The sequence below is a fragment of the Limulus polyphemus genome, unplaced genomic scaffold (assembly GCF_000517525.1).
Source record: "Limulus polyphemus unplaced genomic scaffold, Limulus_polyphemus-2.1.2 Scaffold549, whole genome shotgun sequence".
Taxonomy (NCBI): Eukaryota; Metazoa; Arthropoda; class Merostomata; order Xiphosura; family Limulidae; genus Limulus; species Limulus polyphemus.
In genome coordinates this window covers 290473-312297 of record NW_013666159.1, presented here as the reverse complement: position 1 = coordinate 312297, position 21825 = coordinate 290473, and the positions used below count along the sequence as shown (strand labels likewise).

The 21825-nt window shown below is 30.9% G+C and overlaps 1 protein-coding gene across 1 annotated transcript in view; it reads right to left on the bottom strand.

Annotated features, from left to right (window-relative positions):
- Positions 1-6770: 6770 nt before the first annotated feature.
- The window catches only part of LOC106459035 (serine/threonine-protein kinase MRCK alpha-like), a 135974-nt gene continuing 120919 nt past the window's right edge, over positions 6771-21825 (bottom strand). Inside the window, exons 39-44 of the mRNA XM_013918606.2 lie at positions 21314-21411; positions 19321-19523; positions 16465-16564; positions 15017-15140; positions 11506-11618; positions 6771-9532 (exon numbers count right to left, since the gene is read on the bottom strand). Of these exons, the coding sequence (XP_013774060.1) occupies positions 9398-9532; positions 11506-11618; positions 15017-15140; positions 16465-16564; positions 19321-19523; positions 21314-21411 (773 nt within the window). The 3' untranslated portion in view covers positions 6771-9397. The remainder of the gene's footprint in view (positions 9533-11505; positions 11619-15016; positions 15141-16464; positions 16565-19320; positions 19524-21313; positions 21412-21825) is intronic.

Genomic DNA, 21825 nt, shown 5'->3' with positions numbered 1-21825 from the left:
TCTTGCATATGAGTACTTTATTTTAATTACAATAAGCCTTATGTTTATTTGATAAATGTTTTAGGTATGAATCCTTGAATAAAAAAGGTATTGCCAACTATTACATAATAATTTCATTTTATGTTTACTTAATTCTGTATTTAGTTTTGCTTGGGTAATTTTTCATTACCGTTGAAATATATATATTTATTTATATTCCACAGACAAGAAATGTATTTCGTATTATGAGCATTGTCCTAATCTTACTTAATGGCTGGCTGAATGTTGTAGTGTATGGTTATTTGAACGAAGGATTCCGCTTAGCTTTTCGTAGCTTACTTCGAAGGTGTTTCAGTCGAGGGCGCATTACTTCTAGCATACATCAACGATTTGTTAGTTCAGCGACTTTGACATTACTCAATTCTGCAAGAAACAGTAAAGTATCCATGCGACCAAATGTGCAAGTTTGTTTGAGGAAAACCACGTGGCCTCTACTGGCAGTCAACAAAGATTCACGAGAACACTCAACTTGCAACTACAAAGTTCCTCGAGTATCAAAGAGTGTTTGATATTAATTCAACAGTAGTTACGTTTCATCGTAAAACTCTGAATGAATGCACGATAAACATATTTACAGGCATTTTAAGTCAAGGTAAAATAAAAGTACGTTTTAAAAATAAATGTTTACAAAATTATTGAAAATAAATTAAGATCGTTATTCTTATAGTTGATTCAAAATAAATATTCATGTAGCCCGTGTTTTATCCTTTTATAATCCTACTTCTTTTTTTTCTCTCCTTTAAAAAACTTGAAAATACCAGTTTCATAGAAGTTTTAAAAGATTATCTTTATTCTGCTGCATGTATAAATATCCCCGTGAAGTCAACAAAACTATATAATCTGTTGGTCCGTTAATATCTATTTTAGAAACAATAGCTAAACAATTTTAAAGGTCAGCCTTTCTCTTCAGTATTTCTTCTTGTAACCAGGTTCCAATGTCCACCTTCGTTTTAATTAATGCCATTTCGTGTAGACAAAAAACAGTCTTACTATTTATTTCTTGCTTTATTGTTTTTTATTGTAGCAGAAATACAACCGTATGCTTCAACGAACTTTTATTGTTTCAACAATATTTTATTGTATATATATAAATTCTAAAGGTTAAACTGTCGCCTTAATAACTTTAACATCACATTTATTTTAAATCTGTGGAATGACTCGCAGTTCTAGAAGTTTATTGAAATTAATAATATGTATCTCATTAAAAACATTGACAATAATATTTGATTATCCTTGTCTATATTTCATAATTCACGTGTTTGGTTTATCAATCTCTCTTAAATACCACACTGAAATATTCCAATCTCGCAAGTATTTCATTTTTGTTTGTTGTTCTTTTTTTCACGAAAAAACATGTGCCCTTATTTGTTTGTTTGTAATTAAGCACAAAGCTACACAATGGGCTACGTGTGCTCTGCCCACCACGGGTATCGAACCCAGGTTTTTAGCGTTTAATCCGAAGACATACTAAAAATGTTAACACTCTAATTGTAAAAATAAAATAAATCTAAAACGAAAAATCGAACAATGTATGCATATTTTATTTGAAATAATAGAAAATTTATTTGGTTGTCAGTGTATATAACGTTTTATTACAAACGGTTGCAAAAGTATTTGGTGATATGTTTAGAAATGTGATTGCCATTTTCAAAGCTACTTTTACAAGTATTTATTTATATAAATTTAGTAAATCTATTATCTTAAATACTTTAACTCTAAAACATTTAATGTTCTTTTTTTTTACATTGCTCTCTTTAAAAAAAATAGTTTGTTTTATATGCAGAGATTAAGTACGTTATATTAATTAAAACGTTTTTGGGGCCTCACCACGTCGATATAGTCAATGTTGCCACGTCCGATCATGTTTTGTCCAACGACTGAGAGTCTTAACACTAACCCTGCAGCGTAGTTTCTGTTTCAATATGCTATGTAGTAAGGCTATCATGTCCCAATCACACAAATTCTCCCTGTTTATTTCCATAGTCCATCTAATGTACGTAGTTTACAATCACACAGAAATACATAGGTGCTGCGTCCGGCAACTTGACCGATATTTCTTTATATGGAATACTCATTTTATTCTCCAGCAGCTGGAAGTATACGACGGTTGAACGAATATCTCGTGAAAGCAATTTATGTACACGTGATTTGTGTCGCTTTTCCAGATGGAGACTCTTCTTGATTATGTTGCGTACTGTTGCCTGGGTCACGTGGATGACCTTTATGTTCGTGGATTCTCATCTGTTACAAGATGCTGCACTTTGATTACTACAGTTGGATGGGCCCTGGTAGACTAAATTCATTCGTATTACTTTATTTTCCAATGCCATTAAATACAAGGGATACCACCGTCTTAGAAAATTGAATACATCTTTTTGGTTTGAGTGTATAATATTTTGCAGCGGAAAGGACAGTTATATACCCTTCCCAAAAGGGAAAAATCTTCGATGGCATCACATAACTTAACAATGTTAAAATATAGTTCTGATACATTCTCTTCCAACGCGGCTGTGGTTGTCACGTGACTTGCATATTATAATCTTTTCGTATAAGGTACTTAATCATTTGTTTAAGTTCTGATAATATTAATAATGCAATAGATATAAACCAACCTTTCATATCTTACTTTATATGTATTTCCCAAATGGTATATATATTATTTACAAAACTGCTTTCTATTTGTAAATAAATACGGAATGTTTTCTAAATTGGATATATTTTTTTCTATAGTTCATTTCACTGAAATTATTATCTCTCAAAATATTGCTATGTGTTATACATATATTTCACAATCCTTAATCATCATCAGATATAATGGTACAGGCCCAATCAGATTGCCAATGAAATCTTCAGTTTTACAGAAATTCATTGTCATACAAGTCAAAATATTTCAACAGTATTTTTGTTTTACATTTCAACAGTTTTCATGAAAATTTGATTTCTTGTTATGCTTAGAACTTTGCAAAATCTTTAGTTTATATTATTTTGTGAATCTTGAATTTTAATATTGGTCCCTTGTTACTCTCAAATTGCTACATTTTAAAATAAATATTAAAATATTTTAATGCTTTTTAAAATTATATACGATTGATTGAACATTTCTCTTTCGCAAGAATCCATTATTATAATAAATTATCATCAAGTGTCTTGTACTATCATACATGCAATTTATTCCAAAAATGCGTTAGTTTCAGAATGTTCCCAAAGTTACAGCTGTCCCTAATTTTGCTTTGATAGACTAGGTGGAAAACATCTAGTTAACAGCACCAACTTTAACTACTCATTTTTAGCCAAATGGTGGGATTTGACCTCCACTCTTTTAGCATATCAACGGCCTCAAAGTGTAGCGTGTTATTTTCGGCAACCCTAGGATTCATAGTCAAAGCACACTAACCACGAGACAACAAGGATCGCATAATATTAGGAGAAAGTAAGAGTTTTGAGAGAATATAAATAACCCATCTATGTTTAACAAAGAAAACAAACAAACTTGAACCCATTTATGTTTAGACACACAAAACTTTTATTATTTGTATAGTAAGAATGTAATTTATCTTGTTTGTTTGTAATTAAGCACAAAGCTGCACAATGGGCTATCTGTGCTCTGTCAAATACGGGCATTGAAACCCGGTTTCTAGTGCGCAGACATGCCGCTGTAATTTATCTCAAAAAAGAAAATGTTACTAGTCGGCGCTTTTAGCTCATAATCCTGATTTGTTTCCTATTTAGAAATGTGAGCAAATAGATATATATATATATTCTAACTGCCAATAACATTTTATTGTATACAGTTACAAGCTGCATTTTTAACTGCTAAAGTAAAGAAAGAAGAAAACGATATAGCAATTTTCAGTGTTAACAGAGAACATGCAAGCTTGATGTTTATACATTACTCTTCAAATTAATTTTAAGTCACTCACCCATTGAAAGTTCTACAAACGTAATTAACTTTTTTTCCAGCTATCCTTTTAAAATATCCCATTCTGTGCCAACTTGTATACTTATTTAAATCGATAATATGAAAAACACCCAAACGTTAATTTAGCCATAATGCAAAACCCAATAGTACGTCATTTAAATACCTATAAAACGATAAAATTAGTTTTTGAGCCGAAAAGCAAAATCCTTTCATTACTTATTTAATGGAAATTTCGTATACGAAAAACTGGACCACCTTGTTTGGCATTATAATTATTCATAGTTGTTCAAATTGATTTTACCCCACACAAACAGTTTAAATTACTTTTCGTTCTCTCTGACCTTGTGTCTATGCTTGTTACGATGTTACACGTGTTTATCGTTTTCAGAATAGCAATTGACACTTGTAAACAACCAATTTCTCATTTTTTATGTCCCAACTTGACAATATTCAATAGAATCAAATGTTTAGTAAAGTAAGTGAATAAATTAGTTGGGCATGAACAGTTAAACAATAAAAATAACAATGCACGTTAAGGTAACTAAAAAAAGACTTTCTGGCATTATTTAGTGTTCGCCATCTTCTAGTTAATTTTGAAAGTATGTGTAACAAATGTTACGTTATAGGTGTTGTCATGATTGTTTTTAGTTTGTTTTGAATTTAGCGCAAAGTCACGTAAGGGCTATCTGCGCTAGCCGTCCCTAATTTAGCAGTGAAAAGACTAGAGAGAGAACGCAGCTAGTCATCACCACCCACCGCCAACTCTTGGGCTACTCTTTTACCAACGAATAGTGGGATTGACTGTCACATTACAACGCCTCCGCGGCTGAAACGGTAAGCATGTTTGGTGGGAGGGGGATTCGAACCCGCATATTGCGAGTCGAGCGCCCTAACCACCTGGCCATGCCAGGCGCGTTAAGAAGAACTAATAATGCATTTATTCGTAAGAGTTGTTTGAATAATAAATATTACAGACATGATTTAATCAATGGTGAATTATATAAATACAAAAAAAAAAAAATAATTTATAAAATATGTAAAGGAATGCTCACAGAAATCAAGACATTTCCACCATTCTTTATACTTTATTACAAATGTTAGCGTAAGATGACAAAAAAAAAGCGACATGGTGACTGGAGTTACAAGAAAAATTTAATTTGGAAAACTAGCTTTAATCATTTTTAAAGGTCGAACATCTTAACGTACTTTCTAACAGTCAAGTTTTATTTTCTATTTTATGCCATTAAAATTTTGTATTGTACTCGTGAAGACAATTACTCTTTTAAATGACTTTAGTTCGGCCAATGCTTGTAACAATACTAGGACTGTGTTCGAAAGTTCGTTCGCTGACCAGGGATTTGAAGATAGTAGCTAAACATTCGAAGGTTTGTCAGGCTGCACTCAAGCATTTTTCTACTCTCTTTCGTTAACACAAACGGTTTGATTAACGCTTTGAACTGTAACCACACATTCAATGTCACACACACAAAATGAAATATTTTGATTATAATGCCCATTACTTAAACAAAAGTTTTACAAAACAAAGCACACACGCCACCAACTTTGCAACTCCTTCCATGTATTGGAGCAAACTATTCTAGCGAAGTACAGGGTGGTACGTTTATAGGTTGTATTGCCCCAGTGGAATATCCAGTGTGCAAGATGTATTATGGTAGAATATACATGAAATATACGCTAACACTAATAATTATAATGTTGAAGAAAGAACACCAGTTTATCTCTACGTTCCCTCCCCCACAAGTATGCTTACGACTCAACAATGTTGTTTAAAAAACGTGACTGATAATACAATACACTATTTTGTAACCTTGTTACAGTTGAAGGTCCATATTTATTTTATAATCGAACTGTTAGTGTTATTCTTTTCTGTTGTTTATTTATTATTACGTTTATCAGGTATGTTTGATTAATCCATTACTTTGTGTTAAAAAAGACAATGACTATTAAACAAAAATTTGCTTTGCTTAAAACTTAACTGGCCGCAACTGAGCACTCTTGCAATGCAAGCTTAACGTATGTAGCTATAGGGTACGCACGTAGCGACAAATACGTGTACATAAACAACGTGCATCTTTTTTACACAAAAAATATGATTACTCTTCTATATAACGTATCTTTAACCTACATGAGAATGTTTCATTTCATTTATATATATTACCTGTAAAATAAAAGCTTTTTCAATCAAATAGAAATTAGTAGTTATGGTGTGGTCATCAGTTAATCACGAAAATTACTACTATGGAAGTTTCGAACCTTCAAAGGTCGTAACCTATCATTCGTTACAGCCAGAACTAATACCAGACTTCGAGTAAATGTAGATCCAAATGGTATTCGACATGTACTTACGTTTTTAACAAGTACAAACACAGAACTTTCTAAACTCAATCGAGAACTTGTCATTTACCACCAAATAGCTCTGAATAAAATATTCATTAGCAATTACCTCGTATTTGACTTATGTTTTTTAACAATAGAATTTCAACATATTTCAGTTTTTATTTGAACTGTAAGGTGTAATTTGATAAATATAATTTTGTATTTACGAATTTCAATATATTTTCTTACCAACAGAATTCTGAATTTTATGAGCATTGGTTTTCTTCATCGCCTAAAAATACTTGTTTTAAATTTATAAGTTAGCTTTAAAATTTACGTCTACCATACGTTTAACAAGTCCTTTAACACCGAAAATAGAAGTTAATGTCAATATACATGTACCTTCTAACCGTCCACCATTAAATAGGTTGTAAAATAAAAAATTATGATCAGAGAACTATAAGCTTGCTGCTTGTAAAGGTTCAAGTACTAGATATAATTTATTTATTTTTTAACGTAAAATAAAAGAGACAAACAAATGTGTTTACACACGTGAGCTTTACTGTTTTTGTGAAGTACTACTCACAATTTCCACCGTATTCATCAGTGTACTCATATATGATGAAAGCTTCTCAGTATATTTAATATATATATATATAAAAAGCAAATTAGAATATGTACAAAAGTACCTCCTTAATTCAAATAAATAATACATATATATATAACTACTCTATGGTTGCATTATCGGAGAACTCTAAGAACAATAAAAGAATTTAAAAATTCATTATTGTTTTATAAATACTTATGACTTAGTATAGCAATCCAAGTACCAGACTAATGTCAACCTCTACAAATTAAAATACCAGCTGTAAGACTAGGAAGTTAAGATCAGTAGTTGGCAGTACCTAGTACCCTAGACAGTTTTTTTAATGTATTTTAATATCACATATAAGCTACTGGGACACAGGATGGTTTTCTAAACTTTCTATACTACAGTTATTGTTTGGACTTACAGTGATTCTACCAACTAGAAAAGGTGGAACTGGAAACCAGACAATATTCTGAGTGCAATGTTTAAATATTGGTGTGCACAATAGGTATGTGAACTTTAAATGGCTATAACCAAATTATTTTTACATGCAATTGGGACCAAAAAGTAAAGGCTTTTGAATGTTAGTTGGCTACCCGAAATAACTCCATTAAAGTTGTAATAGCTAAATGCAAACATTTTAAAACCTCAAGTCTTTTGGTGGTACACCATTTTTAATAATTACATCTAACTAATAGGGTAATAATATCTTAAGGAGTAAGATACTGACTGTTATCCTGAAGTTTTTCACAGATAACTGTAGTAGGAAGAGCTGACTGTGAAGGTATTATAATCTTTAGAATTAAGGTGTTGACAGTCACTTCCACACTTTTCATAAACGACTTTACTCACAATGACAGGAACTTAGTGTATAGCTTTCAATAACGTGCAAATTGAAATGGTGATGATAGTGGCAAAATTTGTTTGAGATGTCTTCCACTTGCAGTACGAAAAACTAGCTAAGAAGTGGTTAATGCCCAAGAATTAAAATTTAACAAACCATCTTCAAAATCTTTCAAAGAAAATTCTGTTTGAATTAAATACACCAAATTAATAGATATTTTAACTGGCATTACTTAAAATCTAAAACTCTCAACATAACTAGCTTTTGTAACCTACTATTCATCATCAACAGCCTGTTGCAAAGATACTGATTCTGAACAGTGTCAGTTTGTCTTAAGGTACTTATGTTCTAAGGCATAAATCATCTTAGTACACATGTTTATTGCAAACATAGTTCAGAGGTGATTTGCTTCAATAGTACTTTTTAAAACAAAACCATTTTCTGTCAGTAGCGTTAAGTACAAATACAGAACTAGGACTGATTCTTGTGGTGTGGCGTGATTGTACCGCAAAAACGATCTTCTTCAAGAGATGAAAGTTGATATAAAGTTTTAATATGATAGCCTAGAGCTAATGTTTTAATTAAATTGTAAACTAAAGGAATAACTTTTCTACCAGTTAACTTTAATCACTCCAAAAAGATGGAGAGTTAAGGCTTGTAAACATATCTAGTGGTATGGTTCCTGGATGTGGTGCACTTGTAATACAATCTAGTATAAATGTTTCAAACTAATTTGTAGTGATTTTAACTCAAAACATGCTTTATGGAGAGCACATTGATATATAATAATTTTGGTAAGATTAGGTACCATGACATACCTATGTTAAATCTCCATAGCTAAGCATGTTACCAAGTTAGATAAATAGGTCATTAAATCTTACCACTACCTGTTCTACATTTCTCACTAATCCATTAACTACCTAAGTCTTTTAAAGTAGCTCTGAAAATACTACACCACACAAACACATATAAAGCTTTAAAACTGGACCACTAGATTATGTAAATTTGACTGATCTACTTCAGTTAAACATTGTTTTTAAGGCTGAGGTTTTTCCCATGCAATATTATCCTAAATCTCCTAAAATAATACATTTCACAGTTAGGACAATCTAACGCACATGAAGGTCACAGTCTTTTTTTTTTCCCAGTAAGAAAAACCACCCTTTCAGAAGGGTAAGTTTTGTTTTGTGCTTTTATTTTAAAAGCAACATTCTTTCTTCAGAGGTTCACGAAAACGAATTTTTTGACCTAGAAAATTATCTTGACATCTTTTTCCACCTTTGGAACACATCTAACTGATAACAGTAAAAAGAGAGGCTAAAAAAAAAGAAGACATTCTTGCATAAAATGTTGTAAACAGTTTCTTAGATATAGAGGCAATCAACCGTCCTCCAGCACCCAAATTACATTTCTTTTACTGTCATAGTTATTGTGTTCACAATGGTAAACATGGTCAATCTATCTAACCACTAGGAAGAAAGAGTAAAAAAAAACTGAGTTATGAAAAATTGAAGACATGATTCAGGTCAAAGTTTCTTCGATTAACACTGATCAAAGAGTTAAATGCCACTTTTTAATGTGTACTGCATGAAATCTTGTGAAGTGGTAACCCAACAATTAAGAGATCCTATGTTCTTTAAGGCTAAAACAGGAATTTAGAACACAGGCTTTAGCTCTGAGACTCATAGCTTGAGTGCAGAAAGTCTCTGTCATCTAGGATCCACTGCTGATCTCCAGGACTTGAGGAAGAATTGAAATTAGAGCCACGGGAAAGATGAGGACTAGAAGATGAATCACCCAGTATCTGTAATATCATACAGAAATATATAACAGGGTTGGGGAAATGATTACTTAACATGAAAAAGTTGTTACTTGGTTACTAGAAGCCATGAAGTGACATTAAATTCAACTCATTGTAATTATTTCTGTCATATTTCTTGAAATTTTATTATAGTTTCAATTTTTATTTGCATTTTATTACATACACCAAGTACTGTTTGAAAGTCTTATCCTGCTTAAACGTAAATTGCAGAATTTATTTAGTGGAATTAAGCATGCATACACAGAGGCCATAGGGAATGTATTTCCAGAGTTTTCATATTTTTCCACCTGGTGGCTCTACTTAAGCTATGTGATGTTACCTGTATGTAAGTACAAGAGCTGTCAGTTTGTCTGCAGGTATGCCTGTCAATTACGTTTCTATCCAAGAATGTTTGTCGAGATCCATGTAGCTCAAAGGCCTAGCTTAACCTCATCAAGAAATTTGAGAAGACAGGATTTGTGGCTGATACATCACGATAAGGATGTTCCACTTCACCTGTGAAAGTTATTGCATAAATTCGTGTAATGTCATCAGGTATTAGACAAAGCAGTCCCCAAGAAGAATGTAGTACCCACCAAGTTGCCAGGCCTACTGGCCAATCCCAGAAAACTATGTGGAAGGTAATGCATGAGACACTTAACCTGTTTTCTTACAAGACTGGAAGATTGCAGTAACCATTTCCTGCCAACTCAAAGAAGGAGTTGAACTCTGCTTTAAAATTCATTATTCTTTCCAATGGATGGTAATTGACTTAACAACATTTTGTGGACTAATGAAGCCCACTTCCACCTCTACAGTTATCTAAACGCCTGCAACTGCATTATTTCGGGTCAAACCAATTCACATGCATTCATTGAAAGACCTCTTAATGACCACCTGGGTTGGCTTTACTAGCAGTGTCATGACGTTATCATCACAGCTTATTTTGTAGGAGCCTACATAACATGGTGTACATAGTTTTACCATACTATTGTACATTATCATCACAATAGCAGCAATGATGTTACCTGCCTTAAAGGGACATTCAGCAGAACACTGTGACCATGCAATATCATGTTGCCAACAGTGTGAAGAACCAGTTATGCAGTGCTTTCAGTTAACAAATCATCAATAGGGATTTCCTGCACCAGAGCCATTAGATCTCATCCTGTAAATTTCTGGTTATAGAGTTATCTGAAAGCATAAGTTTACCATGACAATTGATCATCTTAAGAACAGCATTCAGCATTACATTCTCACTATTCATAGTAGTCAGCTGTATGCATGTGTTGCCATATCTAGAAACTGTTACAAGACATTGTGAACAGTTACTGTAATGATTTAAACCAGTTCAACAAAATGTTTCAGATAGTTTGTTTAAATAAATAGGTGTTGGTATCTATTTTTCTGTTAGTTCATTTTCAGAAGAAAGTTATTTAACAAACTGAAATTGTAAGATGGCTTAAGTGTCACCTTTTGGTGGCAAAATCTGTAATCAATGTGTATACACACTTAATTCTGAAAACATGAATATGTTATAGTTTGGAAATTATAAGCAACATAATGCACCAAGTAAGTTTATATACACCTTGTAGATGAGTTTCTTTCTAAAACATAATATTTAGATGTTTATCCTTTATAAGTACAGTATAAAGTATATTCCAGTTAAATAAATTCCCCATAGTTGCTACCAAACAAGTACTAAATTCTGTACAAAAGTAATACTTAATAATAACACATTTTCGTGCTTTATGTGATACTTACATAAGATTAGAGGCTAATAATAGTATTTTATGATCCCCCAACCTAAGATCAACTAACAGTTTTTATTTTCCATTAAATATTTCACTTCTTTATTTAGACAGTAAGAAAAAAAAGAAAATCCTAACAACATTAAATGTAAAATCCATAAATTAACACACTAAGAATTAAACTGGATTCAACTTCATTGAAAAAAACACTGGTACTTATCTCACCTCATTAATTAAGCTGTTTGGAAAAGTCTGTTCCTCAGACACGTGACAATCATCAGGGGACACTGATATCATAGTTGACACAGGACGTGGGGTTTGAGCAGCATGGTGATTTCCTAGAGAATCAAGTTCATCTGAATAAACATACAGTAGTTAAATAATGAAGTTTAATTAGATATTGCCAAGAATTACATGGAAACTAATTACTTCTAATCTTCCCTTCTAGATCAGTGCACAACAAGTACAAAACACACACAAATATTTTCCACTTTCAATTTTATAGAAACAGCACAAGTTCTCCATTAGTAAAGGTAAAGTGTACTTGAATATTTTCAATAACTAGTTTCTACTTTTGTTAGGGAATTAAAACTAAATGAAAGTCCTCAAAATACCTACTTACAGATATAGAGACACTGTTTCTCACTCTATTTAACCAGTTATTATATATCATGCTGCATAAAAGTGGATTAAAAATCTTATGTTTAGATAAACACTAATTATTTTCTGTGCATTTAGTGTTACATAATCATTAAGGTTATCCTTGATAAAATTAAATTTTATTATTGTTGCACGTGAAGAGTAACACTATAGTAGCAGTTTTCTATAAATGGTTGTTGAATATATCTCGATCAGCAACTCATAAAACATGAATTCATCTTCAGTTATGGGCTTGAAGTGATAAATAAAAAAATTATTAATAGTCAATTCATAAAAACGTAATCCATTTCCACTGAATAATGAGCTATGATAATGAGTTTTACTGTCATGAATAAAATCACTAAGTGAGAAAGAATTAAATATGTTAATTGTTTCAGCTAAACAATCTTTATCAGGATCCCACAAAAGTCATTTGGCCAAAAGGTTGATGCGTAACTGATAGTTCCAAGATACTAACTATGCCCTGCCCGCCTTAGCTAATATTACTTGGCTCAACTACCTTAAGATGAAAATAGCAAAGAAACAGCATAGTGATAAATATGTGTTAAAAATCCCAGACAATATCTTATTTTATTTTCTTTCCAACTCTGCAAAAGTATTAAAAGATCACATGGGAATGGGCTCAATTATTTTATGCTGGTTATATTCCCAACAAAATAAGTGGGGTTAACAATATAATTCAATGCAAGATGATCCAGGTGCAGAGATCAATCATCACATACAACTTAAATATTTGATCTTGCCATGAATTACATGAGTTAGTAAAGCAATTCAAGTACCAGACTAATGTCAACCTCTCTAAATTAAAATAACAGCTGTAAGACAAGGAAGTTAATATTAGTAGCTGGCAGTATCTTAGTTACTGGTACACAAGGTAGTTTTCAGTGCTTCCTAAACTACAATTATTGTTTGGACTTACAGTGAAGAACTCCTTTTTTGTAAAATTTGGTAATAGACACAAATTTCAAAATAATAATAACGATTCTGAAGTTATATGCTTCAAATATTGCATAATATAAATAAAACTATAGTAAAATTAATAATACAATTAATACTAGGCGAGGTTGCTGTAAGATCATGATACTGTAAAGCAACAGGCCTAGCACAAGCTGGAGTCATGTAAATAGTTGTAGGATTAAAGATGATAGTAAATAAAAACTAGAAAGTGAATAACTTTTAACAGTTCTATCAATGTCTGTACAGTCTAATCCTGATGAAGGGCTTAGGTCCACAAGTGTCATTTTTAACATTAAAAGTGTTATTCACTTAAATGTATACTTCTATCTTTCTAGTTTTTACTTTAATACTAGGAAAAGCTGGCTTTAAAGCAGTACCTTCACTTTATAAATCTGGATTTGATTAAGCCTAATTAATTAGGTATAATATAATAAAAGGAAAAATAGTTAGTAATCCCTTATCAGTTGCTTGTTTAAGATAATTTTCTTTCATGTCCAGTATTTTTACCATAGCTATTAAGCCAGATAAAGAACCTTCAGTGAGTTATGCAAGTTCTCACAAACAAAACATGATACATTATCAAAAATTATTATATGTAGATTAAAGAAAAAAATAACCTAATTATCATCCCCAACATGAACAATATGATTCAACTGGATTAAATGAAAGTATCTTGGAACACACAGTTGTTGATATATTTGTCTACGTTCATCCGGTGTATGGCCTTCCACATGCACAAATACACAACAATCTCTTCTCCAACTGCATTTTCTTTTGAAAATGATACAAAATAACCAACAGTTAACTGCTCAGAATATATTTAATCTATTTCACAAGATCCTTATGCATAACTTTTTAACAACTTGATCCAAGAGGAACAAGATGATGGTGCATGTAAATACATTGTAGCCTTGAGCTTTTACAGATAACTTAAAAGCTATTATTTTGGAATCATCAAATATCTTCCTCTGAAAGCAATTTGAACCAATGTTATCATGCTGTAGCTGCATTTGTTATTAATGAATAATTTACACTTAAATATACCAGATGTGAAAATGCATTTTCTTATTTATCATGTCTCTCTCATTCTCTATTTATGTATACATATGTGTGCGTGCATGTGCAAAGGTAAAAAGAAATGCTTTTCCAATAATACAGTTATCTTTATTTATCAGTCTCAAGCAAAGTAATTAAAATCGCAAATGCTAATTCTACCTCAATACTCATATTTTTATAAAGCATAATCTCACCTTTTCAAGTTAGTTAATAAATAAGTCATACAATGTTTAGTTCCCTGTCACTGTGAGGACTGAAATACAAATGGGTGTCACTTTTTTGTCTACTGAAGTAAATGGTTTTAATCTAAGGCCAATAAACTTGATGTTTTTAATCAATAAGGAAGAAGTTTAAAGTTTCCTATGATAATTTCCAGATCTTTTTTATGACTAAAAAAACAAGTATGTTATTGTGTGTTTGGCCAAGCAGTAAATCTAACTGAACACTCACGGTTACATCCTGCAGTGAGATAGACATATTATCCTAGAAATAAATTTTGCAATAATGATTGAGTTCATATTCTCCAAGTTTCCAGTTTACTGTTTGAACCTATAACTGTGATTGGCATATTTATCTAGACATAATTTTAGTGATAATGATTCAGTTCTTAATCACCAAGTTTCCAGTTTATTGTTTAATCCTAGAACTGTCTAGACATAATTTTAGTGCTAATGATTCAATTCTTATTCTCTAAGTTTCCAGCTTATTCTTTGACCCTAGCAAAGTAATAGCCATATTTTCTTGGAATAAAACTTTTTAATAGTGATAATGACTGTGTTCTTATTCCTCAAACTTCATTTATTGTTTTAAGATTCTATTTTCACAAAAGCATCTTTTATACTGATGCTCTTTTTCTCCAAACTTCAAATTGTAGATGCTGAGTATTTATTATTTTGTTACTTTTCTCTACTATCTAATTGTTGATAGCTAATAAAAACTATACTGTTCTCAGTAGTGATTAGAAAATTCTTAGTACATTGGTGAACTACTTTAATGTTTAATTTTTCATTCTGTTTCCTATATTTGCAATTATTATTACACAGGATCATAACAAAGACCTTACCATTCTGTACTGTTGAGGCAACACTAATAGGTCTCTGAGGTAAACTGTCACGTGACTGACTACGCAGGGGGGTTGACTTCCCTTGGTGAAATATATGCTTCACTTTATGGATACTTTCTTGTGCCTGAAGTAAATGTGAAGAACCCATAACTGGATAAATAAATCTTTGGGACTTATTTAAAGTTATAATTTTTTTTTTTTATTAAAACAAGACTTAGATCAAAATTTTCCTTGAATTTTCATTATAAGAGCAGTTTCATTGTTTCATAGCTGACTTGTGAAATAAAAAAATTAGCAGATCAACAACTTTGGCAAACAAATATTCAAAAATCTGTAGTGGTAAAGATGCAGCAAAACAATATGTTTTTCACACGTATAAAGCTCTGAAATGTCTTTAACTCACCACAATGATCCTATGTTTATACAAGAATATGCATCATTTTATTCTTGCGAATTATTCAATTGATAAGCTGTTTACAATATTAAAAAATACAAGTGAATCCCTGGGTCTATAATTTAATTTACTACTTTTCAATATTTTGTGAAACTAATGGCACAATAAAGCCCAAAGATACAGCGTTGAAATTAAAGCAGATGCACAATGCATTTGCAAGATGATTTCCCAAGCAATTCTCAGACTAAAGATGCTATTTCTGCAATGATGAGTAAATATAAGAAGGATGGTATAATGCCAAATATAAGGTGCCACCATTGTGTGATCCATATGTATTTCATCATGTGATAATTTCATTAATATATAATTGATTTTTTTTTTCATTTTAGAAATGTGCCAAGCTTTATTCATCAACATCTGACAAAATAACCTTAAAACACCTGTTTCCAGATTGAACCCCCTGTTCACCACCCTAGGCTCAGTACTAAAAGCTGTTGAGCTGGATTGTGTGACAGATGTTAAAAACATTTTTCCCAAATATAGAGGCTTGCAAATAGTTTAAAGCTGAAACCAAACCTTATTTATTAGTATTTAAACAAAAGGAGAAAAATTAATTTTGGTAAAGAGTGACACTTGCATAGAGAATGCATTCAAGCCATTGTAATCAAACTGTTTTTGTTGTGCAGTACCATAATCCATCTAATGGTATTGGGACTACTACTTCAGGGTAAAAGCATGTCTTTGATAAATTCATATAGTACAGTTTTAAACAAAACTACAGAAACATAAGTTTATTACTGAACTACAAAGTATTCATAACTTACTGCTAATAAAGTATTCATGTTTTATATTTATTTGATTCAAACTAAAATTATTATTTTATTACAAATAAAGCTTTGATGTGAATAACAACAAGCAAAATCAATAATACATTAAAACGAATAAGGAAGGTTTATTCTGACTAGAACTAACACTTTATGCTATTTTTAAAGTTAATCAGCGGTCACCTCTCAAACGCTAAGAATGTACATGTTATGAAATAAAAATAACTCACAGTTGGTAAAGCACTCAGGTTGTGAAATTCTCCAGGTCCCATGTGAGATACATGATTGAAGTTGGTAGGACCAGAAATAATTCTGGACTTTCTATCCACTCTATATGTACATAAAAACAAAACTGCTTATTTGACATCAAAAGATGACTTTTTAAACATGTAAACAAAATGAGGATACAGAAAAAATATTCTCCTTTAATTATAAAAAATAACCATGTCTATACACCACAGATATCAATTCATTACTTTGTAGAAACTACAAAATTCAACAAATTTCTCCAGTATATTAGGCAGAAAATATAGATACAGTTGTTCAATTATTCTGCTCAGGAGTCTTTATTCAAAAGATAATAAAGGCAAAGCTATCCTGTTATAACTTCACTTATAATTATTAACTCTAAAGGATAGCTTTGCCTTTATTATCTGTTATAACTTCACTTATAATTATTAACTCAAAAGATAATAAAGATACAGATGTCTTGTCCTAATTTAACTTAGAATTATTTATTCAAAATATAAGAAAGAAACAATGTCCTGTCCTTATTTCACTTATATAATTATTTATTCAAAACATAATATAAAGTACAATTGTTTTGTTACTATTTGAATGTGAATTATATGTTAAACCTATCTAGTTGGGTTTTGCTACAGGTCAGAGGTTATGTTATCATGTTTGTAGACTTGCATTCAAAATTTTATTGAACTACTATTCTGTGAATGTATGTTAATAAGTCTGGCATCAAATTGTAGATTATAATTCAAATTTTAGTATTATACATATGTTAATTTCTTAATTTAAAGGTAAATATAAAAAAAAATCCTAACTATCGATTTGTGTGTGTGTCACGTGGTATGTTCAATGCAGCTTTGATTCAAATTAGATGTTTATGACATCCAAATACAAAGTCTTTAGTATTTTATGAATCAGAAATTCAATTACTGATATTGGCAAGCTAGAATAAGAACCTCCCATCTGAGATATTATTATATTTAGGGAATCAACCAAGGTGGCCCTTCCCATCTCTTCCATTTTTGGAAATACTTCCTTACGTACACCGACTTCACTCTATGACAAGTATAACCAATCAAAAGCTCAAAATGTTCCCAATGTGGTTTTCTCAGCCTTTGCCTACTGTTCATGCAGGAACACCTTCCTTTTCATGGTAGAATCAAAGCGGAGAGATAAGAGATAATGGAGCTAGAAATATATTTTTTTTAGACCCCAATACAGTTAGTTACTAAGCCTGATAAATTATATTGGAATTCTATGGTACTGATATAGTTAATCATGATTTTTTGTTATTTCAAAATGCATATATAAAACCTAAAAAAATTATCTTGTTTTACATTCTCCACATGTGAAATTTGACAAGGCTTGGCAAATTATGGCAAGCAGCAAGAGAGTACAAACTTCATAAGTAGAAGAGATCATTGTTTTCTATACTTTTGTTTACTGTTCTATGTTTTGAGAAAAATAACTGAAATTTAAAAACTCATTTGTATATACTAATAATATATATATATATACATATTTAATACATTATAACCAAAATGTCTGGTCCAGTAGAACAAAACCAAGACAGGTCACATTGTAAAGGCCAGTTTATGGTATGGTAACATGAGTGCACGTGCACCTTGACATTGCAACTTCTGTAATGTACATCAGACACAGCTGAATAGCCAATAAAATAAAGATAATAAATATATACATATATGTATAAAGTTGTGAGGTTTAAGCTATTTAGACTAAACATTTGTGGTTTTGTGTTATAATCTGTAGTCATCCTAGAATGAAAAAAGCATAATTTGTGTCTCTTTCCTAATTTTTTTTGTATGGTGGTTACAAGGTCAGTCAAATCGACCAAACCCACACAGAGATACAATAGCAAAAATAACACATAAAATATAAAGTTTTTCTATTAAAAAACTGGAGGTTGTAAAAAATTCACATGTGAAATTTGACAGTTTTCTAATGCATAAAAGTATTTTAAATTTAAAATAAAAATTATTTTGCATATTGGGATAGTAAACATTCCAAAAGAAAAAAAAATGCATGAGCAAATCATTACTTAAAAAATCTTAAAACATAAATAAATCAGATATTTTGTGTAGGAATGCTTTGTAATGTATATTGATAATCTGCAAAATTTCATGAAGATACTAAAAGCTATAGCATGAAAACTATAACAAGCACAAAATTGTCACAAGGTCGGTTCCTGGGACTGAGCCCGTAGTGAGAGAGTTAAAAACATAACAAAATTTCAGATTTCATGCCCTTATTTGTCACACTGTAATAAAGATGCAGCTGTCCTGTCCTTAACTCACTTATACTTACTCAAAACAGAATAAATATACACCTGTCCTGTTCTAATTTAACTTAGAAACATTATGTTAAAATGTGATAAAAGTACACTTGTTCAATCCTTATTTCACACAAAATTACTCTTAAACATAACAAATATATAGTTATCCTGAATTATTTATTATTGTACTCCCATAAGGGAACATACATGAAACAATATTCCAGTTTTTAACAAAAGATAAGCTCATTTCAAATTTGAACAGATTATTTTCTCTCAAACATAAATACACTTTGTAAAAACTTAATGATTACTCTTGTCAGAAGATACTAATTCTAAAACTGATATCAGTAACAGATGGTAACTTCCTTCTGAAACATTACCTTGCTTCTTTCTTACTGATTAGTTTCATGTAACTCTAGTCATTATATTTATATCTTTCTTTTTTTTAATCTTATTTTTGTCATTATTAATGCCACAAATATTTCCAAACGTAAAACACATCTAAAAGTACTTATATGTTATAAAACATTGTGATTATTTGAAGGTTTCTCACATGCGATTTGGGTCTCGTGCAGAAAATTTTCTTCTCATTCTTGTCATGCTAATTTTCCCTGACCCTGTCTGCTGACCCTGGACACTAGGATCAGGTACATGTATTAAGTTCTCTTCATCTTGAATATTGTGGAAGTAAAGAACTTGAGGAAGATCAGATGTACACATGCTAACCACTTCTCCTGTCCTGCTTAAAGGCTTACTCTGAAGAGACACAGAATTGAATTTAGTATAATATAGTAAGACGATAATTCACAAGTAAATTGCTTTAAAAATATAGAAAAAATGGTAATGGTATAAATAAGGGTATTATATGAGAAAAATTCTGAAGTAAAAAAAAATCCATACACAACACTCATAAAATGCAGTAGTACACTATTCTACAGCTAAATATTATAATCATTATGAATAATACATAATACTACTACCAAATACTTAATGTAAACATAATAATACACAATACTACACTTAAATACTTGTAACCAATAATGCTGTATAGAACAGAAAAATACATGATACTACCATATGTAGGCAATAATTATACATACAATAAGTGCTAACAAACAATAATCAGACATGACAGTATAATTATACAGGAATAACAATACATGATGCTACAGCTAGATAAATGCAGGTGATATTGGTACTCGGGTCTGAACAAATCGGAGGATGTAAATCATAATGGTACTTCTGTACTATAAATAGGCTCTGATTTACTTTTTCTATTACTTCTAAACATTGTAAAATTTCAAAAATTTTGTTGAGACACACGATTTAAAAAAAACAAAGAATATTTCTTTAATCTTAAAATCTTAATTGTTTTTTTGTTGGTCACAAAGTTCAATTATATATATGTTTCAACTTGATTGATATATATTAACATATTTCTTATGATACTTTTATTTTACTGATTGCAGCTATAAGTTTTAAAAACACTGCAAAATCTAACAAATTTATTGGTGACCTACAACACGACTTGTCACAATGCCATCAGGTGAGGTTACGTAATAATCAATTTATATCTAATAATTATAGTTACTTTTTAATAAATAACAAGTTCTTGTACTTATTTGCATTGTTTCAATATGATACAATAAACAATAACACCCAATAAGTAAAAACTGGAGTCACATTTCAGCCATCAGAATATTTTTTGTTGCCTGCCATACTTTTTGAACCTAACTAGGCTCCCCTGATGTTTTGTCACAGAAGAAAATTTCTATAGCTTTGAAACAAATATAATTTAACACTAAAATATTTTCAGGAATTAAAAAAATGCCTAAAGAAACTATAAAAAACAAATCCCCAGATCTGTGATTTGTTCCCAAGTCTTTTAAACTTCCCATCAGATTCTGCTGTTGTTCTCTGTATTTTCCCTAAAATCCCTTCTCAAATCTCTATATTAAATTAAATTGTTTATAACCTGCTCTAACCAATTATACTTAAACTTTGCCTGCAGCTATTTTGAAAGCTGATCTTCATCGGTAGTTGTTCACATAAAATACTGTCAGATCATAAAAAGGTGTGAACAAGAGGCTGTACTAATAAAATCTGAGAAAGAGAATCACGAGAAACAAAATATTCGCAAGGGATGATAGTTCCTAAAAACACAAATAAAGGCACTTTTTGCAGGTGAGACTACTCAGAGAATTGTAGAAATGTAAATTTGAAATGTTTTTAATTTTTTCTTTGCAAAGTACACTAAATAAATGTTACAAAATGACAAAATACCAATTTTAAAATAAAGCTACAATTACTATTTTTTACTTAAATTGTGAAATTTGATAGTGCACTCAACACCTAAAAGGTGCTCACTGGTACAAATAGGATTAAAGTTACAAGATTACAGTTGAGGGAGGGGGGAGCATAGTTTTTCAACCACATAAAAATAGAACAGACTGATTAACTTCACAAATGATATGTATGTTTTCCTCGAAAACAACTTTAGATTAACCTTGAAAGTGCTGAAGTAAATAAAGAAAACAGTAAAATACCTTTGGGATATTAACAGTTTGTATCCAGTTGCCCAAGGTAACATCAAAAATATCCACATGGGTTTCACTATACATCGACAGGTACTGACCACGGAAACCTGAAAGTTTAGCAGTTTATTATAAGTCATACTAATAGCTATAAATTACGATTTTTTTCTAGCCACAGAAAGTCAACCATCAGAAGAAATACCAAAAGATATAGTTTAACCATTTAGAAAAAATGAGAACAAGGATTTTAGAAAACTGAATTATATAACTAAAAATCTACGCAAGTTGTAGAAATAACAAAATAAGATATAATTACATATCTATATATAGATAGAAAGGGTGAAAGTGTGATTTTACCAGGAATTAATATACTCATGTTTATCTCTTATATTTTAATATTTGCACACTAACTTTTGAGTTCTACAATCTCAGTACCTCACCTCCAAACTGTTGAATGGGCTGTTAATCACTTTTAAACATGTTTTACCAAGAAGCAATTTTACTCTCAGCTTATTATATATATA